Below are 27,026 nucleotides of genomic sequence, written 5' to 3' on the forward strand. Positions count from 1 at the left end.
AAGGGACCAAAAGTAATGGGACAGAATAATAATCATAAATCAAACTTTCACTTAATACTTGGTTGCAAATCCTTTGCAGTCAATTACAGCCTGAAGTCTGGAAGGCATAGACATCACCAGACGCTGGGTTTCATCCCTGGTGATGCTGTGCCAGGCCTCTACTGCAACTGTCTTCAGTTCCTGCTTGTTCTTGGGGCATTTTCCCTTCAGTTTTGTCTTCAGCAAGTGAAATGCATGCTCAATTGGATTCAGGTCAGGTGATTGACTTGGCCATTGCATAACATTCCACTTCTTTCCCTTAAAAAACTCTTTGGTTGCTTTTGCAGTATGCTTTGGGCCATTGTCCATCTGCACTGTGAAGCGGCGTCCAATGAGTTCTGAAGCATTTGGCTGAATATGAGCAGATAATATTGCCCGGAACACTTCAGAATTCATCCTGCTGCTTTTGTCAGCAGTCACATCATCAATAAATACAGGAGAACCAGTTCCATTGGCAGCCATACATGCCCACGCCATGACACTACCACCACCATGCTTCACTGATGAGGTGGTATGCTTAGGATCATGAGCAGTTCCTTTCCTTCTCCATACTCTTCTCTTCCCATCACTCTGGTACAAGTTGATCTTGGTCTCATCTGTCCATAGGATGTTGTTCCAGAACTGTGAAGGCTTTTTTAGATGTCATTTGGCAAACTCTAATCTGGCCTTCCTGTTTTTGAGGCTCACCAATGGTTTACATCTTGTGGTGAACCCTCTGTATTCACTCTGGTGAAGTCTTCTCTTGATTGTTGACTTTGACACACATACACCTACCTCCTGGAGAGTGTTCTTGATCTGGCCAACTGTTGTGAAGGGTGTTTTCTTCTCCAGGGAAAGAATTCTTTGGTCATCCACCACAGTTGTTTTCCGTGGTCTTCCGGGTCTTTTGGTGTTGCTGAGCTCAGCGGTGCGTTCCTTCTTTTTAAGAATGTTCCAAACAGTTGTTTTGGCCATGCCTGATGTTTTTGCTATCTCTCTGATGGGTTTGTTTTGTTTTTTCAGCCTAATGATGGCTTGCTTCACTGATAGTGACAGCTCTTTGGATCTCATCTTGAGAGTTGACAGCAACAGATTCCAAATGCAAATAGCACACTTGAAATGAACTCTGGACCTTTTATTTGCTCATTGTAATTGGGATAATGAGGGAATAACACACACCTGGCCATGGAACAGCTGAGAAGCCAATTGTCCCATTACTTTTGGTCCCTTAACAAGTGGGAGGCACATATGCAAACTGTTGTAATTCCTACACCGTTCACCTGATTTGGATGTAAATACCTTCAAATTAAAGCTGACAGTCTGCAGTTAAAGCACATCTTGTTCGTTTCATTTCAAATCCATTGTGGTGGTGTATAGAGCCAAAAATGTTAGAATTGTGCCGATGTCCCAATATTTATGGACCTGACTGTATCTCTTTAATAAAAAAGGTATAAGGAAACTCACAAACAAGGTGTCCAACAGACACCAGCTTCAATCGCAAAAAAGGGTTGAGATACAGTTAACACTCACCGCGGATCTCTCCCATACAGCACAGAACAGCAAGGCTCTCTAACGTCCACATCAAGTAGGCTACGCCCAACCGGTTTCGTCACACCGACGTCATCAAGGGGCGGTACAGATGGGAACGTCAGACAGCTCTTGTAAATACCACCCTTCATCTACATAGTTTTAACACCCAGCCAATCACTGCGTTCCTAGTCTCCTTAATCACGCCGGCTAGAACAGGTGTTTCCCAATTTAATTATACATATACACTCTACTACATAAACAAAAAAGCTAAATATATATACCCTGCCGGTTTTGAATCAGCGCAATACCGCTCTGGCGCTTTTTTTTAAATTTGGTATTCCTTCAGGAAGGTAGGGGATATTCAAGCTGTGCAGGCAGCGCCCGACATGTTTCCCAAAGAAAAAGTCGCTTCCTCAGGGGCTAGCAATGTATAAAATTAACCAGTGTGCATTTTGCAGTGATGAATTCCCCCGGGAATTATTCTATTGTGTACTGAGTTTCTGTGCCTAAAAAGTCCATTCAATATTCTTCTTCCCAATATCTTACTTTAGGGACGTGGCACTTTGTTACTAACTGGGTCTTGACCTCCTACCACCCGATGGTCACCCCAATTTTCCAACATACAAAATTTGAGCTGTTTATAGCCTGCTTACATCATCAGCAAGAGAAACACGCAATAGGGTAGATGTACTAAAGGTAAGTAGGCTGTTCACAAAGGAAGTTGCGCTTTGCAAGGGTATTTTTCCCCAGAGCATATATTTCATTTTGCAAAGAATACCCAATTATGTGCAAGTAAAATTTGAAACAAACAGCATTTGTATTTGCACGTGATTGGATGATGGAAGTCAGCAGAGCTTCACCTCATTCACTAAGCTCTGGGAATAATCCCCTTGCAAAGTCAAACTTCCCTTGCAAAGTGAACAGTCTATTTGTCTTTAGTAAATTAACCCCAATATGACTTGTATGCTAGTTCTGCATTGATCTCATGCTCTCAGCAGCACTCTTCACTTTCCAAAATGTCACCAGTCATAGAGAAATTTCCTAATAGTTGCAAAAAAGAAGATTCTAAAGTTAATATAGCAGAACTATTACCTTCAAGATTTACATTTTAGTACCCTCTCTATTCATACTCCAACACTCAGCATATCCTGACATCATCTGCACATCTTCTGCTGATCACTCATAGTGCTTGCAGTGCTGGGTGAGAAATACTGGCCATGGTATTTGCTGACCAGAGATGCAACAGTAATGTGAGATGGAAAATCAAGGTTACTTTGTATATTATCTTTACAACATAGTATATAATGTGTGGGGTAGGAGATTGGGGTGCAAATATCAGCTATAAATATAACTGGTACAATTTCACTGACAGCTCGAAATATTCATTTTAAATGGGCAATTGGATTTTTGCTTCCTATGTTACAGGTACTACTATGGTGGCCACTTTATACCAGTGTGTAAAAATATCCTTTCCTTTAAAACTGGACTCCAGGCAAACAGCTAAATACACAGACAGAAAATAAACATGGGAGATGGTTTACCTGTTACAGGGTTTGTATTTCTGTCCATCCTATCCTGCGATTTACACCGCCTTGCCAAACAGCAAAGCTAGGAGGGTGACCTTACTTTTCTCAACTGCTGTTAAGAATTACAGAATTAAGACTGGACAATGAAGGAGAAGCAGAGCACCAGTGAGCTCATCCCTCTTCCCACTTCGCTCTCTATCAGCCTGTTTTTGTCAGTGTGGATTTGTGGTTTGTTCTATCTGCCTGGAGTACATACAGGTGAAACTCGAAAAATTAGAATATCGTGCAAAAGTTCATTTATTTCAGTAATGCAACTTAAAAGGTGAAACTAATATATGAGATAGACTCATTACATGCAAAGGAAGATAGTTCAAGCCGTGATTTGTCATACTTGTGATGATTATGGCTTACAGCTCATGAAAACCCCAAATCCACAATCTCAGAAAATTAGAATATTACATGCAATCAATAAAACAAGGATTGTACATTGAACAATATCGTACCTCTGAAAAGTATAAGCATGCATATGTACTCAGTACTTGGTTTGGGCCCCTTTTGCAGCAATTACTGTCTCAATGTGGCGTAGCATGGAAGCTATCAGCCTGTGGCAGTGCTGAGGTGTTATGGAAGACCAGGATGCTTCAATAGCGGCCGTAAGCTCTTCTGCATTGTTCGGTCTCATGTCTCATCTTTCTCTTGGCAATGCCCCATAGATTCTCTATGGGGTTCAGGTCAGGTGAGTTTGCTGGCCAATCAAGCACAGTAATCCCACGGTCATTGAACCAGGTTTTGGTGCTTTTGGCAGTGTGGGCAGGTACCAAGTCCTGCTGGAAAATGAAGTCTGCATCCCCATAAAGCTCGTCTGCGGAAGGAAGCATGAAGTGCTCCAAAATCTCCTGGTAGACGGCTGTGTTGACCCTGGACTTAATAAAACACAGTGGACCAACACCAGCAGATGACATGGCTCCCCAAATCAACACAGACTGTGGAAACTTCACACTGGACTTCAAGCATCTAGTAGTGTGTGCCTCTCCATTCTTCCTCCATACTCTGGGTCCTTGGTTTCCAAATGAGATGCAAAAGTTGCTCTCATCAGAAAAGAGGACTTTGGACCACGGAGCAACAGACCAGGTCTGTTTTTCTTTAGCCCAGGTAAGACGTTTGTTGTTCAGGAGCGGCTTGACAAGAGGAATATGACATTTGAAGCCCATGTCCAGGATCCGTCTGTGTGTGGTGGCTCTTGATTCACTGACTCCAGCCTCAGTCCACTCCTTGTGAAAGTCCCCAACACTTTTGAATGGCCTTTTTCTGGAAATCCTCTCCAGGCTGCGGTCATCCCTGCTGCTTGTGCACCTCTTTCTTCCACACATTTCCCTTCCACATAACTTTCTATTAATGTGCTTTGATACAGCATTTTGGGAACATCCAACTTCTTTTGCAATTACCTTTTGAGGCTTTCCTTCCTTATGGAGGGTGTCAGTGATGGTCTGCACAACTGTCGGGTCAGCAGTCTTTCCCATTGTGATTCCTACTGAACCAGACTGAGAGACCATTTAAAGGCTCAGGAACCCTTTGCAGGTGTTATGGCTTAATTAGCTGATTAGAGTGGGACACTTTGAGCCTAGAATATTGCACCTTTTCACAATATTCTAATTTTCTGAGATTGTGGATTTGGGGTTTTCATAAGCTGTAAGCCATAATCATCACAATTATGACAAATCACGGCTTGAACTATCTTGCTTTGCATGTAATGAGTCTATCTCATATATTAGTTTCACCTTTTAAGTTGCATTACTGAAATAAATGAACTTTTGCATGGTATTCTAATTTTTCGAGTTTCACCTGTATTTATTTGGGTTTGGAATGTGTTAATGGACGTAATGTGTAAAAACACACGATTTGCACTGACCAAATATGTTTTACCAGTTTACTGGACTCATCAATAAGGAAGAAAAGAAACAAGAACATTGTTATTCTTTTTATTTTGTAAAATAAATTACACATAAAGACATCTCCTTATAGAAATCTACATGAGCACGTCATTCCATTTGCAGGACATATACAGAACAGTAGTTACATTAAGCAGGGGCTATACAGAAAAGAGGGCTTTAGCTGTTGACATTTATGAAACACATTATACGTAGTATAATTTGAAGTGTACCCCCTAAAGAGCTGCTGGTGAATATGGTCATATTTCCCCCTTACAGCACACACAGTCAGGCACACAGCATTTTCTTTACTCTTCCACTGGCTCAGAAAACAGTCTAGGGGTTATTTTTAGGGTTTTTTTTTATTGAGAACAATGAACTGGGATAGGGAAAGGGAGCATGGGGTACCCCAGAACTGTAAAACTGGATACCATGAGGACTCAATTTCTGGCTGCACTTTGAAGAACCACTGGCTGCACCACACTGTCTACTGGCTGCACTGCACAAACAATTGATTGTCCCACAGGTTATGCTGTAGGTGACCTGTTCTCCTTCTGGAATTAAACAAAGCTACACATAGTCACTTTCCTTCCAGCTCTGATGGTCAGCTACTCACTTAACAACTGGCTGAACGGTTGCGTCCTGACGACAACCACCAGACTCGTCCTAGTGAGGGAGATATAGACTCACACCACCATAGGCCACTATGGGCTTTTCCTCACCATCTTCCTCCTGTCTCTTCCGTGAGCTTCTCTGGACCCAACTTGATCTTCAGACTAGAACTTGCGAATAGGCCCCCCACCTAAGCCTAGCTAGGACCTTGATATCTTCACACAGTTTCCAACTTGACCTGAGACTTCAAGCTTGGAAATAGGCTACCCAAGCTACTCCTATATGGGACCTTTTTTACACTGGCTTCTCCAGCATTTCTGCAGGACTGGACCCAGGAACACTGCACCCTGCTGCTTCATGCCTCAGACTCTTTATGGGCTCTCTCACCACCCTTTGGGCACACTTCCACAGGAGTTGGCTGGAGTACCAAATTATTCAGGGTTCGCACTCTGTCCTTAATCCTACTAGGTTTCTAGGATCCTCTAGAAGACAAGGGAAGTAGTAGATGAACAGCCTGTGAGAAACTGGGCAGCCCTAAGTAATCAATCCAACCACTTTACAGGGGAGCAAAAATACATTTTCCTAGCAGCCTACTCCTATACTAGGAGGGTGCTACAAATACATTCAGTCTGTATGTATACATAATAATAACAATAGGATTGTAAGAAGGGATATTTTGACTAAGGTGGTAAGAAAGACAGGTGCACCCACCAAAACATGAGGCCCACTTTCAAAACACGTAATGGAGCTTGGAAAGAAAGAGTGCTACAACTCTTGGATCAAAGCCCCCTGATCTACTTGGATGAGAAAGTTCCACATTTAAGGCAGTTTTACCATTTTAAGGGACACCACCATTCCCTGTTCCCCCTACCCTGGGGCCCCTCACACTTTTTTCAAGGGTTGGTGAAGTCACAACTCCTTCCTTCCCTTTGGTGGTGCCTTTGGGTGGTCCTTGTTCTTGCACTCACTGGCATTCATGTAAAAACGTATGAGCACCATTTAGTGCAATAGTACTGCAATACTCTGAGCTCAGGCATGTCGGATGTTGTGTTCTCAGGGGGCGTGTCCTTGACATCCTGGCTGTACTGGAACAGGAAGTGGTTGATTGACACTAGCCCAGATGAGGATCGCCATCTGTTGGAGGAGCAGATCTTCTGCATAGGCAGCGTTGCTCCAGGATCCCTGTTTCACTTACTTTGTCCTTTGCTCCCGTGATGTCCCCCCTGCAGCGTCCCCAGCCATCTCCTCTGGCCAATGCCGGCATCCGTCTTCCGGGTTCCGGTCCATGCGAGCGTTGGGACGTATGGGATGTATGGGGGACGGAGCCGGTGGGAAATTCAAAAATTTTAAAAGTGACATTCACTCAATACACTAAAATCAAATAGTATAACATTACTTTATCAAAGCATTTCACATACATTTTTTCCCGAGTGCTTTGTCCTGTGCCCTGCCTGCATTTTTACTGTTCTTTCTGCCTGGAAACTGAGAAATGTCCATGGCGTCCAAAAAGCGCCCCTTTAGGTCAAAAGCGGTTTTAGACCAGCTAGAGAACAGCGATAGTAAATTAGAACCACTTGCAGAATTGAGTGATAATGATTTGTGGGGAAATTCGTTATCAGACACTGAAAACGATTTTGCAACTCACCTCACTGCGAACTTGGCGCTATATTTCAAATTTCAGTGTTTTTGGATTGATTACATTATTGAATAAAATTTATTATTATTATATTATTATTTTTTATGATTATTTATTAAATTATAATTTATGATTTCGTGTTTCAAATTTTATAATATCCAGGATGTTTACTAGACTCTTGTTCTGACAGATTTCAGTGAGTTATTCCTAAAAATTACAGGCCTACAATAAAAAAATACATATTTCCATGCAAAAAAATGTACCGCTTTGAGCACAGAAATACTGACATAATCATACCGCTAGGGAGGTTAAGAGGAGGTTTGCAGGGAAAGCTTCTTTTTATTTTTTCAGTCATGGGCTGTTTTTTTCATTTACTGAACTTCTGCTTTAAAGACAAATATCATATCTTTGTGAATTGTTTGATCAGTATGCATTGTGTGCTATAAAATAAAATAAAAGCTATAGACAGACCAGGAGTTTTGGCTTTGCTCACCTCATGTTGATCTCCCCCCCCATCTCTATTGCTTTTGGAGGTTTATACTTTTTCCATGTCTCTGTAGCCTAGGTGATCCGAGTGGATGTTGCCCCCTCCCCTGGCCTGAAGCCTTCTGGGACATATCACAGGTCACTAGCGGCTGTGGGCCCATTGAGGAAGGACAGGGCTACTCATGCATGCACAGCAGGAAGCCAGCTGTGAAGCACCAGGAAGTCACAGCCAGCATCCCACATTCAAAATGGCAGTGCCAGGGACTCAAAGACCAGCAAAGAACTGGTGAGGGCAGCATTGGATCCCTGGACTGCTAAGTGTATGTTAATTAAATTAATCAGCTACAGTATTTGTAGCCGCTGACTTTTTTTATTGTTTTCCAAAGTAAAGTTCTTCTTTAAGAAGATAAACAATGGCCGCCTCCATATTTCTCTCAGAACAGGTTTCTTTAAAAAGTAAATATCCTGCTTAGCATTCTTTAGGCCCACTAACCCAGTGCCAGTACAGAGATTGTTAGTGCATAGGAGTATGGTGGGTGTGTCTTACCTTGAAGGGGCAGGGTTTACTCCTAAAGTCAGGAAAGTCAAGCCCTTGGAAGGAAAGTGAAACCAGGTTCAGAGAGCTTTTCTTGCTAAAAAGAATATCAAGGCAGATACCTTGTGTTGTTTGCTCTTTGGCAGGACGGATGCCTTTAAAATGGCTAATAGGTTCACAGTCCATTCTATGATAAAAATTACTTGACAAAATCTCTGTTGGAATGTTTTTACTTTTTGTATTAGGTCTGTTCTGAGCTGTATTAAGAAGTCGTGGGAACTGTTAAATCTCAGTAATCCAATTTGCACAAAATAAGGATTAATGGCCTCAAAGTATACATGGAGACGTAAGAAAAGCTATTATACTGCATGGTTAAAGAATGTCCTTGAACTTCTAATGAAACAGCATTTTTCCATATGGTAACTTCTGTATTTACAGTCTATAACCTGTAGCTATGTTGTTAGCAGACACTTACCTGCTTCTATTCTGCAGATATTGGAGTAGTCATTTCCAATGCACTTACAGGAATGTTTTAAAGCAGGTGTTAAATTTTCTTTTTATTAAAATATAATCAGTTAAGTCCACCCACCATAACAGTTTGGTAAATTTGACAGATAACTGTACTAAAGGGCTTACCTAACATGAAGAAAAGTTAGAACTTTGCCTTAAGCAGTGCTCTGTTGGTACAATAGAGAAAGGGGGCATTAAGGGATATTTGGCAGATACCAGAGCATTCAAGCACTACAAACAGGGCTGTCTTTAATATTGACTGGACCCTGAGCAAACATTTTCTTGCCCCCCTCCATGCAATTTCGCTCCCCACATGTTCACTGACATACAATAAATAGCAGCTAAACTCAAAATCAGTTTACTGCAGCAGATCAGGCGCGATTGCGATTGGTTGCCAGAGGTTACAGCATATCATTACCATTCACTGACTGGTTGCTAGGGGTTAAAGCACACATTATGTCTCACTGATTGGTTGTTAGAGGTTACTGCACATCCTTACCGCTCATTTATTGGTTGCTAGAGGTTACTGCATATTATTACAGCTCACTGACATACAATAAATAGCAGCTAAACTAAAAAAATTGGTTGCTAGAGGTTACTGCACATTATTACCGCTCACTGATTGGCTGCTAGAGGTTACAGTAGATCACTACTGTTCACTGGTTCTTAGAGGTTACTGCACATCATAACCACTTACTGATTGGTTGCTAGAGATTACTGTACATTATTACTGCTCACTGATTGGCTGCTACAGGGTTACTGCACAACATTACCGCTCACTGATTGGTTGCTATTGGTTGCTGTGCATCATTACCACTTACCTATTGATTGCTAGAGGTTACAGCACATCATTACAGCTCACTGATTGGTTGCTAGAGGTTACAGCACTAGATTAAGTCTCACTAATTGGTTGCTGAAGGTTACAACCAATCATCTCCTTGCTGCCTGCACACCATGGACTGAGAAGATTAGGAGATCCACCAATAGACAGAAAACTCTTAGGGATCCCAGGAGTCCTGTGATCAGTGGCAGTGCTGGGGGGGGGAGGGTGTGATCAGTGTCAGTGTGGGGGGTTGATGGGATCAGTGTCAGTGGTGGTGGGGGGGGGGATCAGTGGCAGTGGAGGGGGGATCAGTGACAGTGCTGGGGGGATGGGATGAGTGACAGTGCTGGTGGGGGGATGGGATCAGTGGCAGTGCTTGGGGGGATGAAATCAGTGCAGTGCTGAATGGGGATGGGAGGTGACATTTCTACACTGACCACCAATGTTAGGCGGGATTTACGCTAATGACCAATGCAAGGAAGATTTACACTGACCACCAGTGTAAGGGCAATTCTCCACTTACCACCAATGTAAAGGGAAATTTACACTGACCCCCAATGTAATGGGGAATTTGCACTGACCAGCAATGTATTGAAGAATTAACACTGCCAACCAATGTAATGGGGGATTTTCACCAACAACCAATACATTTCTATACTGTCCACCAATGTAAGGGGAATTTACACTTACCAACAATTTAACGGGAGCTTCTACATGGACCACCATTGTAAGGATTCAACACTGACCACAAATACAAGTTAGGATTTTTTACCGACTACCAATATAAAGAGGAGTTTCTATATTGGCCACCAATGTAAAGGGGATTTACAATGACCACTAATGTAAAAGGAGCATTCAGAGTGACCACCAATATATTGAGGGTTTTGCATTGACCACCAATGTAAGGGGGACATTTACACTGACCACTAGTGTGAATGAAAGGATTCTATACCATGCCCCAATGTAATGAGAAGATATATACTGACCACCTATATAATTGAGGCATTTAGCCTATGTTTACATATTTGCGTGCAGGGAACACATGCAAAATCGCTTTTCTGACACCACAAAAATGTGCTGCTCTTTAGCAGATGCACAGCAGTGCCATTCATTTTTAATGACACCCTCACGCATCTTCTGACGTGCGTGTTTTCACATGCACCAAAATTCACAGTGCTGTGGCACTGTGTGGCTTGGTATGATTTTGAAAAAAGGTCAGGGACTTTTTTTCCGTATTTTTCCTACATGTGAGATGTACGTCTTTATCCATCCTATCAATACAACTTTGCATCCTAAATTTCCCTGCTAACCTCTGCATCTCTGCACCTCCTTTATCCTCTCCACTCCACCACCTCCCCTGCCTTAACTCTACATGCCTCCTCTGCTCATCTTTGCACCCACCTTCCTTACCTCTGTACATCCCTTCCTTGCTCATCTGTGCACCCTGTGACGTCCGCGGCATCAGACCCCAGACTTTCTCACCAAACTCGTGACCGAAGGAATAGCCAATCTAAAACCGCGATGTCACATGCTTAACAATGTCACGCCCAGCTGCACCCGGCACACCGATTTTCCAGCTAATTGGACCACAATCGTTCCTGCAGCCTGGGAACGTTTGTTACTGGGTCAGGTTAATTACGCAAATAACCCTTCACACTGCCACCACCTCCTTTTTGTACAGAGAAAGAGGAAACTCAGCAATACACTAGGATGATTGGTTAATCGTTGGTATACCGCTATCTCCGCAGACAGGTTATAAAGAGGGTTAAACACTCATAGTAGCGCTCTTCAGCGGCAGGGATTCGTAAGTTACATTAAAGAGCTATAGAAACAGTTCAACACTTTCAGAAAGTAAGATTTATTACTAAAAGATCAAAAGGGTGCAGTAGAAATATTTACAGAAAAAAGATGTAACATATATATATATATATATATATATATATATGAACAGAGCACAACAGCACAGCAAACAGATAACAGAAAGAAGTTTAGGTAAATAAATACTTGCCAAATAGATGCCTGGGGTTAAGCAGTTTCAAGTCTTATGAGCTCCAGGATGATTTTCTTTGTCTCGACTGCAAGTTTCGTTGTTTTCATGGCAGGAGACTCTGCAGTGATGTTAAACGCAGGGCAGATCTCTCGTTCTCTCAAGCATAACAGTTTATTTCTACAAAAATCAATTTGTATCTTCTTACAACAGACAAGCCAATTACCTTATTTAGGCAGAGGATTGTTAGGCAGGGGGCTCAGCATCATACACTGATTGCATTCCTGAGGGAGGGGGAATGAGGGGATAACATTAAGGATTCTTAACAAAATAAGGATCGTGTCTGGCTCTGGTGGGCACGTTGTTACACCTCCCCCCCCTCAGGTGCTTGCATAGGAGTTTAAGAGAAATACCAAAATGCAGAAGTTTGGGGCAAAATGGAGAACCACGCCTCTCCCTGTGTGCCTGATTGTTACACACCCCAAACCGTAATTCCTTTTCTGCCTACCTCTGCACCCTGCCCCCCCCACACACACTTTGCTTACATTTGCAGAACAGGCAAATGGTGGGCTCAGTGACCACTTTCAAGCTTGTTCCTGTTTACCTCCCCAGTGGGCAGCATTCAGCAGAGGTGATGGTGGCTGGAACCTCGGGGGGCATAATATACAGTAAATATAGGGCAGAGCTGGGCAGCATAAGTGACAGCACTTCACACTGAGATATCATGACACAGCCCGGGACAAAGTCTTCAAGGGACAAGAAAATGTAAACCAGGACAGTTGGCAAGTATGGGACAGCTGCTTTGGGGTCCACAACAATTACTAGGCCCAGGGAAGCTGCCCCTTTTGCCCCTCCTTAAAGATGGCCCTGACTACAACTGACTGTCAGGCAGAGAGATCTCCTGTTGATTTGAAAAAAAAAAGGAAACACCGCCATGCGTCAAGATCGGGACATATTCACTTCACTGATCTCGACTGAACCGCACCACACATCAGCGGCTACTGTGAATATGCCCATAGGCAGACCTAAAGTCAAAAACAGACTTTGGATCCCCCAGTTCCCTTCGCATGTTTCATTGATTAAATACTTTACAAATCCTCAAAAATATTTCTCTACCAGATTGGGATACCCCAGAGTCTCTAAAGCCACTGCTTGACTTCAACCTGAGTCAAAAAGTTTGATTGGCTGCCTCTGCCTTAGCAGCCAACTAGAGCTTCTGCCCTACACAGACCCTACCTTTAACTTCAAGGACTATGGGAGACCATGCTACAAGAGAGGTAAGTATACAGAGAGGTCAATTGGTATGTTTTTTGCTATTTGGAGGACCAGCAGACCTAGAGGAACTGCAATAATTTAACCCATCCCTACAAAATATTTAGCCATAGACCCACACATAGCTAGAAGACTTGTCAGTTTTGCCCAATGAAATATGATGGCACTATGTCTGAAACAGAGTTTTGTCTTAGCTGGAGTAGGGGAAGAGAGGCAAAAAGCATTAGAGACTAACAGCAAGGGTGGTGCAAACTTGAGCCACAAGGGGAAGATTTTTTGTAAAATAATTTTGCAGCATTTGGTGCACAATTTAGGCAGGTGGGGAAGGGATCGGCTATTTGGCTGGTACAAAAGACAAATCTTTGAACATGCCACCACAAAGCATGCAGGTGTTTATTGCTTTCCCCAGAACAAGCCGTATTGTTGGTGCGCATGTTACGACCATATGTTAAGAGCGTTTTATTTCTTTATAAAATTAGCGTATAGAGGCCATACATTTAGCTACCAGACCTCCATCCGAATTCTCAGATGGCAGAAGATGACTGTCTATTATTGCTGTCTCCAAATTTAGACTTGCGTCTAAGTACAAGAGGTCACCACACTGAACAAGAACCTGATAGACAGTGTAAACAAATGATTTAACAGAGATATAAGAGAGGCAGCATATAAATTAGTGCAATGAAAGAGTTGCTCATATGCTCAAGGGGTATGAACAGCTGTAGTGAAAGGCGGACATGACTTACAATGTGTTTCCTTGAGACAAGTTGCTAACAATGCTGAAAAAGCAAATTGTTTGAATATTTCTTGTCCATGTGTCTCTCAGAAATCAATTGGACTCAAACACACTGCTAAATACCCAAGGTCTATATCAGGGTTTGGTGCCATGCTTTACTCAAAATAATAATATAATTTAGTAATGCTGATTCTAATTTGAAGTCATGGGAAATGTGACATCCAACAAGGACATTTTCATGGGTAATAATTAGTGATGGGCCGTACATCCCCCTTGTTCTGTTCGCTGTCGAACATTCGAATCTAATGAATGTTAGACTGCAAACTTCAAACTCAGTGCCTATGGGACTTGTAAAATCAACTTGTAAATTCAAAAGTGCCAATTTTGAAGGCTCATATGCAAGTTATTGATAAAAAGCCCATACCTATGAACTTTTGATAGTCAGCAGGGAGTCAGCAGCACCCTGCAACAGTGGAGCTCTGTCATGTGATGCAATAGGATGGCTGTCCTTACGCCTGCCCCTGGAGGACAGTGCATTGTGAGGCACGGCAGGCGAACAGACCGCCGAACGCCCTTATCGCTCATGTGTTCTCTGAACGCACGAACAGCCAGTGTTCGATGCGAACGTAACGTTTTATATACACCTGCTTATGGACACCAGCCTCTGGCAAGTAAACTTTATGTACTTTTATATAACACATCTGTACTTGTAGCGAGGATATTGCAGTGCCAGCAGAAGTAAGCTGCAATCTATATCTTCTGTGAATATACTGTGTACCTATGCCTTATAAGCCTAAAAGAAAACCATTTATCTGCACTTTTGTAAACAGTATTTTACACTGGTGCCTTGCAATAACACGCAGTGTGATCTCCTCTATCAAATAGCCACGGTTTAGCCGCTGCCATATGGTAATGATAGAGATCAGGTGCTCCCACTCCTCCTCTCACGTTAGGAAGGGAGAGAATTGTCCTGTGCAATTTAGGTGTATGACATCCCCACATGAACCTAGTGAAAGCAGATTGCAAAGTGATAAAGAACAAGCAGGGAATCACAATGTGTACAGTCTGAAACAAGTACAAAAAGAGTGGCACAATGTCCATTTTCAGAATATTGATCCAGCTAAACCACAAATATTGGGGTCAATCATGTGTTTTGATGTCTTGTAATGTACGCTGCTAGAGAGGGAGATGATTTGTCGCATACAGCTGTCAGATGGAATCTTGATGCCTTGGTATTTGAGTGTGGAGGAACAGAATCTGAAAGGGAAATTATCCCTAAGGGCCAAGATCTGCTAGATAAATTCACCTTAAAGTTGTTTAAAGTGACAAAGCGTTGGAATTCCTCCAAGATAGACAGCATGGACACATGCCGATTGGTGACAACGATTAACAAGTCATCAGCAAACAAGGCCATCTTCACCTCTCGTTGATCTAGAATAACGCCAGAGATAGAAGGATTTTGACAAAGAGCTATAGCCAAATATTCCACTACAAGAACATAGAGGAGAGGGGACAACGGGCAGCCCTGTCAGGTACCTTTGTGAATGGAAAAGCTAGTGGTTTGAGAGCTATTAATATGAATTTGTGCACTGGGATTAGAATAGAGCGCAAGGATCTTGAGAAGCAGAACCGGGCCCAGCCCTATTTGTACAAGAAAAGGACATCCAATCCGGTCAAAAGTCATCTCTGTATTAACAGAGAGAAGGCAAGCCAGTATTCTCACTGACTGGACAAAGCCAATGAGCAGTAGTGTTTTGAGCATATTATCATGCTCCTCTCTTCCCTGTACTAACCCAGCCTGGTCTGTATGAACCAAGGATGGAAGAAGGGGTTTTAGGTGAGAAGCAATCATTTTGGCATAAATTTTTATATCCATCACGATCAAGGAGACGGGATGCTAGCTGAAACAAAGTGTTAGGTCCTTGTCAGGTTTGGGAAGCAAGGAGATGTAGGCACAGTCTGAGCAGAGAATGGGTTATCAGCAGAAATAGAGTTAAACACTTGGAGTAAGAACGGTCAGAGATGTTCCTTGTAGGTCTTGTAGAACTTCGGGGCAAAGCCATCAGGGCTGGGACTTTAACCAGACTGAGTATTTGTAATCACCCCTAGCAATTCCTCGAGGGTGGAAGGGTAATTTAAACATCTGTTAGTGCCGGCATCCATCGAAGGGTGGTCTCCTGTACATAGTTCAGAATTTGGTGATGAAGGGAGGAGATGGGGACAGAGAGAGATTCTACAAAGTAAAAAAATAGTCACAGAAAGTGCATCGGAGAAAGGATGGGTCAGTTGTAAGATCCCCACCGGAGGACTTGATATTAGGGATAAAGGTTTGGGATGTGCGAGGGTGTAAAGAACGAGTTAAAATATTACATGCTCATGGGAGTCTCAGTAGTGGCACACATCTCTAAAGGAACGGCACGTGTATGCCGTTCCTTCAGAGCTCATGCGCCAGTGATATCACCAGCTACTGCTCACTAGAATATCTCCTAAATGGTGCATGTTTAGGAGATATTCATTTTACCTACAAGCAGGGCTGCTGTTAAAAACCATGGGGCCCCATACAGCCAACCTGATGGCCCCCCCTAAAAAACACATTTTACTATGCTTCAGTTATGAATGAATGCAGTGAGTGATTGGTACCAATCACTTATTGTGTTCACTCAGAAAGGGAAAGGGTTGGTAAATGTGACATATTTACTGGACCCCTCCCCCTCTCCCTCGTGAAGAATCCTATTGTGTGCTTGCAGCTGCAGGTGGAAAGGACAGGAGGGAAATGGGAGCACACAGGGGGCCTGGGCAGCAGGGGGAAATGTATGGTGCACAAGGAGGGTGATGCGTGCTCCAGGGGGGCAATTATTGGAACTAATCCCCTGTATGGCTTTCTCTGCAGCAGCTGTAAGCCAGCGGGAGGGGGAGGAGAAGAAGCCAGCTTTCGGCTCTAGTTACTTCCCCTCCACCATGCCGATCACCCTCCCTAACCACATCCGATTCATCCAGCTGCCTGGGCACCCCTGCTGGCCTGAGCCCTGTATAGGAGGTCTGCTGGTACCCCTTTATCCACGGCCCTGCCTACAGTTAAGCTTTTTTATAAGCCTACCTGTAGGTAAAAATAAAAAAGAGAGTTTACTATCACTTTAATTCCTGTCGTTATAGGAAACTAGCGTAATTCTCCCCGACAAGGAAACAGATAGCAATAGAAACCTGACAGAGGCTCCAAATGTTCCCCATTCTTTCTAAAGATGAACTTTGACTGGAGTTGGTTGGGCTTAATAAAACACACAAACACAAAAACTGCAATGACCTCATTGGGTATTTGAAGTAAACACAAGATAATATTATTAATTTATTCCTTTGTATATCAGCCTTTAGGATTTGTCATTATCCGTACCCTCTATGTTAAAGACATAGTTTTGGATAATTACACATTAGCAGAATACAAAATTAGACAATACTTGAGATATGTTTGGAGGCCAAGAGATTAGAGTATTGGTCTTGAAGAAAAATATTTAGAAGGTTTATCTACTATCTAGAATCCACGTGGAGGAACACAGTCAGGAAAAGTATTTCCTATGTTAACAGTGTCAGGATAAAGTTGTGGAGGACATTTGTTACAACTCATAAATCAGGGTGAATACCAAGTGATCAAAATTCAGTCTGGTTCACGTTATACTCTGGTATTGTATTGCCTCTACTACCATTTTCCCATTTATTTAAGAAGGTGCTACATTACTAGCTATCCTGGAAGCAAGTCAAGTTTTATTTTACACCTAAAAAAGACATCTGTAAAATCATTATTTATTTATTGTAAACAAATTAGGAAAACCCAATGAGATGACCCCAACCCTCTCTACAAAGAGAAAATGATTTAAAAGCTACTGTTGCTATGTTCAAAAGTTAAAATGCAGTCCCATAAAGAACGTAATTAACATTTACCTGCCCCATGGCTCTCTCTGCTGAATACTTCTGGATTTAAGAATGAAGCTTGCTCAGATATCTTCTGTTATTGGGACACGTCATGGTGTGTCAGATGCCCAATTCTCTGCTGTGCATTTTGGTTCCTTCCTCCATATATAAGTGGTGGTGTCAATGTTTGATTGTCATGGTCCTTTCCTTAATCTGTGGCGCTCAAGAATGCTGCTGTCTGGCAGTCAGTTAACCAGGCAACATACCCATGGACGCATCTGCTTCCCACACCTTTGAATGGAAGTTAGAGTTTCTATATCTTGCAGTGATGAAGACTAATAGAGTAAATCTGAGACAGCTGTAAGCAGCTTGGACCTTAGATATCTCGATATTTAGAATCTTTGATGTATACCCAAATTTTGGAATATGCAAAGGTTGTCATCTTTGCTAAGGACGTTTGATCAAGGTTCTGACCTTCTCAAATATTTCAGACATATGGCCAGCACTAAAGTAAACCTGGAACAGCAATTTCTCCCTTCTAGATAAATAGTTCAGCCCCTCAAATACTCTTTATATATCTATTCCAGAAAAACTGTGAACACAACATGTTGTTAAAATTAGAATACAGGCACACATTAAATATGCAATATGACGGGAAAACTGTACCTATCAGTGTACTGACAAGTAAGGAGTATTGATTCTTGAAAACAAGCTGAAGAGTGAGCAGGTTGTCAGTTCCCCTGCTGTATGTCATCTACCCCAGCAACTACTTTTGCAAATAGTTCAGCCGTGTCAGTAACAACATTTTGCACTGCCTGGATAGGTTTGATTTGATTGTACCATATTGTACATAAATGGATGTTGGATATAATATGCCTCTTATATTTTAGGATTGCTTTTCTATGAAGAACATATCATGGTATGGTGGAGCAATCCTTAGTGCTCAACGCTGGCCGATGAACTTTGTCAATGCTGCTTTACAGCCATTTGTGATCAGTAATCTTAAATCCAGTGCTGGTGCTTATGGATCTGTTTTAGAAAGATACTTCCTGGGATCAACTGGTAAGATAAATCCACTCCACTTTAATCTGATATTATTACACTGTTTGTTTAAAGGTATTATTGTAATATTTGCACTAGATACGTAAGTGTGATCATTGGCTAAAATCAGTTCAATGAATCTGTAATAACAGAAAAAACTGCCTCATTCTTATAGGCCTGCCCAAAAAATACTCTCATCCCTGAGAATTGGGTATTTTTCTTAACAAGTGCATAGGGAAAGGGGTTAACTAAGGAAAAACAAACAAAATGGTGGTCAGAATCTCACTTGAATTTTAAAATTAAAGTAAAATGCAGGTAATTGTTGTTACATACCACCACAGCTACAGGTACTTTTTATCACTTAAAACCATTACTTTACATTAACATCATTCTATTATTTTCCGAATAGCAGTGAAACATATAATCTTAATGCAGGCTATACATAGGTCGAATTCCGAACAATTTTTCATCCGAAAATCGAAAACATTGTTCGTTCGGTAATTCGATGGTGCCATCAATGATTTCGAAAATCGGCCGACCAAGTCACAAAGTTCACCCCATATAACAGGCAAAACTTCTGTTCCTTTCAGGTCACAACTCATGCTCATATTCTGTTTGGAAAAATGTTTGTATGATTTAACCATCATTGAGTCAAAAATCGGTTGTTTTTCACGAATTTTCCAACATGTCTGATCACCGAGAAGGAGAGGAACCACAAAAATCATCCGGTGCCATTGACCCACCAACAGAGTGACAATCGGCAGATTATTCTTAGGTCTGATTTTCGGATGAAAAATTGGTTGAATTTCGACCCATGTATAGCTGGCCTAACAACACAATACAGTGTTTCTTCAAGTGTATACAATTCCTCCAGCTGCATCACCTGTAAGATAGCACAAACAGGAAAGCAAACCAACCTTGAAGCCCCATTCTCACAAGAATGACACTGTAAAGCAGGGGTAATGAATTAAAATTCAAGGAGGTCCGGTTGCTAAGAATTTCTTCCTGCCAAGGTCCAAATCTCTGTTTTCAAGTAAAAGAAAAAGAACCACCTTACATAAGGCGTCCCCATCAGAGTACCTCTTAGTTCAGTTGCTCCCATCAGAGTACCCTCTTATATCTGGTGGCCCCATCAGAGTACCCCCTTATATCAAGTGTTCCCATCAGAATACCCCCTTAAATCAGGTGTCCCCATCAGAGTGTCACCATACATGAGGTTCTCCCATAAGTGTGCTCTTATATCAGGTGTCCCTTTCAGGGTGCCCCCTTAAATCAGGATTCGCCATCAGAGTGCCCCCATACATCAGATTACCCCATCAGAGTCTCACTATAGATCAGTAGATTCCATTAGAGCCAGGCAGGAGCTGGGAGAAGCGTGCTGCAGGGGACAAGTAGATTTGGATCAGGACCGTTTAGTGAAGGCTGCTCCAAAGTATTTGATATTGCGATATATTTTAGGGTAATGGCAGTTTTAATTGTAACGTAGAAGTCCATCCCCACCTGTTCTTAGTTACCAACTAGTCACAAAAAAGTTCAGTGCCTTTAGCACAAAGCTCTAGCTCTGTCATGCAACACTTGCAAATCTTCTTTAAATAGTGTTGTAAATGTAGATAGCAGCTTCACCACAAAGATCTGTCCCAGAAAATAACAAATCGTTACTAACTGCAAACTACAAAACCATTGCAAGTACATAGAAACGGAAAAATTCCCATTGCTGACAATCCAATGAAAAGGCCAACAGTCTTCTTACCAGGAAACATATCAACACTACTGCCACAGGAACAAAAAGATAGAAGTATTCTATCTTTAGAAAGCAAAGAAATACAACAAAAAGAGGCGCTGTGCTAAAAACTCTATACAGTAATCTCCCTCGTAAATCATGAATAATTTACATAATAAATCATCAATAATGCATATAATCCATTAGTGAAAAGCATAAAAATATAGTGAAAAATATGTACAAATTAGGGATGCACTGATACGAGTATTTTCACGAGTAGTCGTACTCGTGGAAATGCTCCCAATACAATATGTATTAACGCAATTGCACTGCAAAGAATTGCATGCAATTTGAAGAGGAATGTGATTCCTGTCCTAACTGTATGCGGTTTCCCTACTGCTCCTGTGTGAACCCAGGCTTGTCATAGCCTGAACTCACACAGGAGCGGTGCAGGAAACCTCCCTGCACTGATCCCATACTGTCACAGAAGGAAAGTCTGAGGATATGAAATCCCCTCGGCTTTCTCTCCTTTCCTTGCAGGGACGACAGGATGGGCCAAGTGGCTTCTGATTGGTCAGCACAGCCTGTACTGTCATCCCTGCACTGAGAGGAGAAAAGCCATGGAGATTTTTATTAAAAGTCTTTTATTAAAAATGTGCTTTATATTGTACTCTTTTCCATCAATCCATGCTGTGAATCTATAAAACACCTTCAACAACCAGTCTGTGCTCTGGAGTGCTCTCACCCTTTTAATGCACTCACCAGAATGCCATAATGCCTTATTTTAATAAGCGGGTTCAAAACAGCCATATTCCGTTCTATGCTTCCAGGTAGCCTTCCAGGTCAGCTTCTTCACTTCATCCAATTACACTGTTACAGCCTACTTCTCCTCTGATGGATTGTTCAGTCACTGTCCAGCCCGCAGCACTCTGCAGATTATGATGTCCACTTCACATGTGACTTTTCATCTGGCCTCCTGCAAATTGCGTATGACCTGGTATGCAATTTAAGTGTGTAGAATTTTTAGTGCAGCTCCTATTTTTGTTGTTTTTTTTTTTCTGAGTTCATTGTTGACCCTATAAATACAACGGGAGAGGAGGTGTATGGTAATGATGCAAGCAGCTGTGTTCCATTAACCTGTAAGAATAGTAGCTATATCTTTGCAATAAGCGCAGGATTTATATTATTATCCTAGTCTTCTTTTTGCTTCAGCTCACAGAAGAAATTTCACTCCATCAGAGGACAAATTCCTATCCAGCAAAGAAAATTTCCTTCATGCACACCAATATCTTGGATCTGAGAGATTCACTGGCTCCCCTTTCCTATCCAGTTTAGTTTTGCTGAATTCAGAATTTCCATGGTCGGGTCTGTGAATAGCAACCTGGTCCATGAAGATGAGCTGACCATAGCTGAGGCTATAAGGTAAATGTGTTTGTCACCATACTACTCAGAAGACAAGTCCATTGACTAATAAGTCAATGGACTCCCAAGTACTCCCATAAGGCATTATCACACCACTCAGTTCTATACAGTTCAGTTTCTTTTATGAGTTTCGAGCTTTTGACCCCTGGTAGGGTTTGTGACCAAGACCCGTCCATTTTGCTGGTTTGTTTTAGTTCTGAGTCAGAAAAAATGAGGAAGGGTTGTAACAGCGCAAACACTGCAAAGTCCTGGGAAATAGTAGTATGGGGTGATGGTGGTATTAGTGGCTACTGTATGAAGAGCGTAGGATTCCGTGTGGCACTGAGGGCAAGGCTTCCAAATAAGCTGTAGCAACTTCTGTAGATGAGAAAAAGGAGAGAAGCGCCTCTAAGTGCAATAAGTCTTTTAATTCAAGTCTAAATGTAGAAACACTCACATGTGTGAAGTAATCATAAGCATAAAAACCGTGGTTAACAATAGTTAACGGTGGGGTGGTAACCCGGGTGAAGAGCCGTCATCTCTCTGCGATGTGGGGAGGTCAGCTCTCGGCTGGAACAGCGTGGTGGCTGGAGGGGGAACAGCGGTGAGGCCAGCCTTCATGCACGTCCTCCCTCAAAGCCGGATGGAACGCACGCTGGAACGTAGCGGCGGCGTGGCCGTGATGACGTCAGATCCCAGGGTGCACTGCGACGCGTTTCGGAGCATGCACTGGCCGTGGAAGGCGGAAGTGCACTCCTTTTTCTCTGTTTTAGTTCTGAGGAAGGGGGTGCATCCTTGAAACACATCAGTCGCCGACCCGGTGGGGTGCATGTTGGTACATGATCCCCATATACATTTTATGGTTTGATACATTATTATATGTCTCTTTATCTTCAACTTTTGTGAGTATTCATTCCGCATTTGTGTTTTCTTTTATCAAGAATAAATTGTTGGTAATGCACTAGGTTTGTGCCCTCTTGTGTGTTCTTTTTGTGGTTTTCACGGGATCACCCTATCTGCGGAGGGATGCAGCATCTCTGGTGGAGTTCATTGTGCATCATTTCTGGTCCACTTTTGCAACAGTGGAACACTGAGTGCTGGTAGTGACAGTGTTTAGTGTGGTTTAGGTTCAGTAACAAGTATCAGAATGATAGTGATAGGGACCAGTCCATTGCCCAATGCTTCCTGTTCTACCTCCCAGTCTCCCCACAGCCTTTCTAGGGACCAGTCACTGTGATGTCTATCTCCCTGCACCTGTATGAGACTCAAAGTCAGGCTTCCTCAAGGTCTCTGCTGGGACATATGGCACAGGTACTGTGGCAAGGTTCACTACACTAGCAGTGACAGTAACCCCCAATTTCTCACCAAATTCAGCAACAAACATCTTTCCAGGTGCAAGGCTGGCTTCTGACTCCCTCAAACACTGATGAAGGCCTCAGCGGTGGCTGTGGGAAGCTCAAGCATACTCTAGCATGTAGGGTGGTGGATGCTTGCTAGGAACTCTCAACGGAAAGTGGATTCTCCATCACAGTTGGCTGTAAGAGACACTAGTTCTGCAATGGTACTGTCAGGAGTCCAGTCAACTCTCAGCACACAAGTGGAAGGTTTTGCAGTAGCACAGATAGCAAACGTTTTCCACAATGGTCTCAATGGCTCCAAAGGCATATTGCGTTGATTTCATGGTGCAGAGAGCCAGGCTTCTTCATGGTTCCATCTGCAGTTCTGTACCAATGACAATATCACCAATGTGATGATGCCAGCCTGTTTAACTATTTAGCCCAGCTCTCTGGAAATCTCTGGAAAGAGGAGATAGTAGCAGCTGTGGGAAGGCCATGATGCAGACTTGCAACACCAACAGCTCTCCTACTTCAGTGCACAGGACAAATCTCTAGCATTGCGAAGAAGAAATTTCACAATTTTCTGCTAGTTGCCAAGGGAAAGTGAAGCACAAGAATCTCATCAGGCCACATTTTAAATGCCAAGAATGTAGCTTTGCTCCTCTCAGGGTGGTGTGAAATGACTCCCAAAGTGGTATAGTAGGCTGACATCTCCAAATTGAATCCTCTATATATGGTGCGGTGAATAAGTTGGACACCAATCACTTAAGTCTTTTTGTAATTTTACTGTTGACTTCAAATTTGTGAGAGAGGATTAGGGATACAGGATACCCAAAAAGATGGCAGCAAATCTGGCTTAGACAGGTAGCAGGGTAAGTCTCAATCTCAATTTACAAACCAAATTTAGTAAAGCTTGTGTTTGCCCTTCTTGGGTTTCTTGGTTGTACTTGTAGTTTCACAGCATCCAAATTAAGTACAATGATTCTCTGATAGCAGTCATGGTTTCAGGTTAGAGTAGAATTCCTTCTTTACTATGATTTTAACAGAGAGGTATGGGAATCCTATAAAAAAAAAGAAGAACTGAAAAAGAAAAAGAGAATTGAGCTATAACATAACCGCTGATTGCTCAGTTCTTGGGTCCGCTCTGAGAACAGAGTGGTGCTGTCAGTCACCGCTCTGTGCACTGCCCCTCCAGCGCTCACTGGAGCACCGGGTAGGAGAGAAAGTGGCTGGATCAGGCTGTTGCCGGCACACTGAAATGTTGAGCCAGCTACTGAGCATTAATCTGGGTGAATCCTGACATTATTATAGGGATCCCTCCAGAGTCTGGAGCAGTTCTGTGATGTCAGCCAACAGTGGGCTTTAGCTTGCAATTGGCCTATTCTGGATCACAGAAAAGCACAAGTATATGCACAACTGTGACCCATAAGAGAAGTATGGCAAAAAGAGTTTTAGCCATACTTCTCTTTTAAGTTGTAGCATTGGCTGTACACAGCATGCAGCGCTGTTCAGCATTATGGCGACTTCCTGTCTGCTGCCTTAATTGAGTTGGCTTGAATGCCATTCAGGAGAAGCCTTGTCAATGAATGCAAGGCTTCCTCTGATTGACCAATGTGGACATTATGATACCATCATTAATAAAAATAGCATATTTGATTGTTTTGGATGCTACCGCTACTTACAAACAATGTGTGCTGACTGCATCTCAGAAACCGGTGTGCTAAAGGAACTGCTAAATGTCCAGGACACCAAATTGTTGCTGCAACCTCATCAGTGTCATTTTATCTCTCTTGACTTCAGCTGGCCATTTTATGGTTACCAGAGTGGTTATGAAGTGCCCTATAACAACAGCTCCCAGGGTTCACACCCTTTCTATTGGTGGGCTTCCTATTCAGGTGGTCCTACTGGGTAACTGTCTTTTTTCTGCTTTATTAGAAAAGTCCAGATTGGAAAATGTCACTGTGCGTTGTGGTAATGCATGTTAAGATGCTTTTTATCATGTGTTGTGGAGCCCTGGGTTACCATAATTTATTTTGAATGGGCCCCAATACTGCAGCGCTGTGGTGCACTGTAGCGTAGGTGTGCTCTGTGGATGCATTGGGGTGCAAATGGGCCTTAACATATTTTTTTCTTACAAGATATCTGTCTTAACAGCAAACCTGCAACAAGCATACTTTAAATGTCACCAATTTATAATGTTGTCAAGCCTTCTATGTTATGACCTTGCCCTAAATTAGAGGCGTGTGGCAATTTAGTAGTGAAAATATACATTACCATTTGGCAACAAGCCGGGGGCTGGCATTTGGCCCCTGCTGTCTATATTTTTTCCGGATTCTGTAGGCTATTTCTGTCCACCTTCCTATGCTGGTTATATTTCCAGAAGAATGCATGAAGGGCTCTTCTTCTTTCAGGTGTGGGATTACATATATTACCAAAAGAAGTGCTTACTGTGAGATGGAAAAAATGAACTAGTTGAGAGTTGTCAAGGTCTTCATAGGGGATTCTCACAAGGAGCACATTAATCGTGTTCGAATACAATATACATAGTCTGCAAAGTTCTCCTGGGCTGTATGAATATTATTATCAATCATCTCCTCTGGTGCTATACAAAGTAAGCCATACAGACAAGAAAGTAAGTCATACAGACAAAAAGTCATACAGACAAGGGAGTGTAATGCAGGTAATGGAAATAAAACATTTCCCTGAAATACAAACAAGGCTGAGTAATATAGATAACAAAAAATTATAGAACATTTCCAACAATAAATACAGTTGTACATTAAAAGCATAATACAATAGACAAAAACAAAGGACTGAAACTTCTCTGTCAGTGATTATGATTATAAACCCTTTTTGGAACTTGATGCCTAAACCATTATTAGATCCCCCTCAAAAAAACAAACCTTAAATGTGGTGGCTGCATTAGTTTTCTTTTTTTTAGACATGTTCTTCTTTTATCATAATCAGATCATCTGGCCAGTAACACACTTCCTGTTTTGTGGTGTCTAGACTCTGGATGGGGGAACAATGGAGACACCCTTTCTATGGAATAGTGGATGTAAACAGATGATCATCCATTTGCATCCGTTAATGTCCGTATCCATTAACATCCGTTTTTTTGAACGGACAAAACATGGATGTAAATGGATGAAAATGGATGTAAATGGATGAAAATGGATGTAAATAGATGAAAAACAGATGTAAAAGGATGAAAAGTGGATGTAAACGGATTAAAACTGGATGTAAACAGATGGAAAAACATATGAAAGAGCTGATGTAAACTGATGAAAAAAGGATGTAAACTGATGAAAAAACAGGTGTAAACTGGTGAAAAGTGGATGTAAATTGATCCGTCTTTTCTTTGAAAAAATGTGACTGAACTTGTGAGAAAAACGGAAAGCCTATGTAAAAGGACCTTTAATGTTGAAGCTTAATTGAACTGAAGTTATAAGCTGATTGGCTACCATGCATAGCTTCACCAGATTCTGAGTACTCCAGTTTTAGTAAATCTCACATAATATGTCACTACAGGAACACAGCTTGGAGTGATCGTGTCTTTGAAGGCCATTCACTCCCAGCTATGGCTTCTGTAAAGGAAACTGTGCGCCATAGCTTCTGAGATGTGCACAGCTCTCAACAAGATCGTCCTAAAATGTATGTTTTAGAAGCATTAAAAAACCCACACACAGCAATCCAGCATCACTTTATTAAACTTTCTAGTTCAATCTGCAGAAAAGAGTGAAATGGAAAAAAAGCTAAAAATACCAAGATGACCAACTTTTTTTTACATTTATTTTTATTTAGAAATTTTCTAAAATAACAATGCAATAAAGCAGAATTGCTTAGAACATAGGCTAATCTCATTTAAAGTTCACTGGCAAACAGCTGAATACATCAAGCATGAGGTTGAGAGCATGTAACAAAAAAACTATAGATAAATATTTGGCGCTGCAGAGGTAGAAAGATTTACTTAAAGTCCAAATGCTTTATAAAAGTCCAACTTGTGAGTGGAAGGGAGGGAATGGGGA

General features: G+C 42.0%; 1 protein-coding gene across 1 annotated transcript in view; it reads left to right on the forward strand.

The window, feature by feature from the left end:
• The window catches only part of LOC149444018 (SITS-binding protein-like), a 105,289-nt gene that overhangs the window by 14,816 nt on the left and 63,447 nt on the right, over positions 1-27,026 (forward strand). The window contains exon 2 of the mRNA XM_089654985.1: positions 18,390-18,561. Coding sequence (XP_089511111.1) covers positions 18,390-18,561 — 172 coding nt within the window. The remainder of the gene's footprint in view (positions 1-18,389; positions 18,562-27,026) is intronic.

This window comes from Staurois parvus, unplaced genomic scaffold, assembly GCF_062004578.1.
Source record: "Staurois parvus isolate SC_StPar_1 unplaced genomic scaffold, SC_StPar_1.0 ptg000818l, whole genome shotgun sequence".
NCBI classification, from domain to species: domain Eukaryota; kingdom Metazoa; phylum Chordata; class Amphibia; order Anura; family Ranidae; genus Staurois; species Staurois parvus.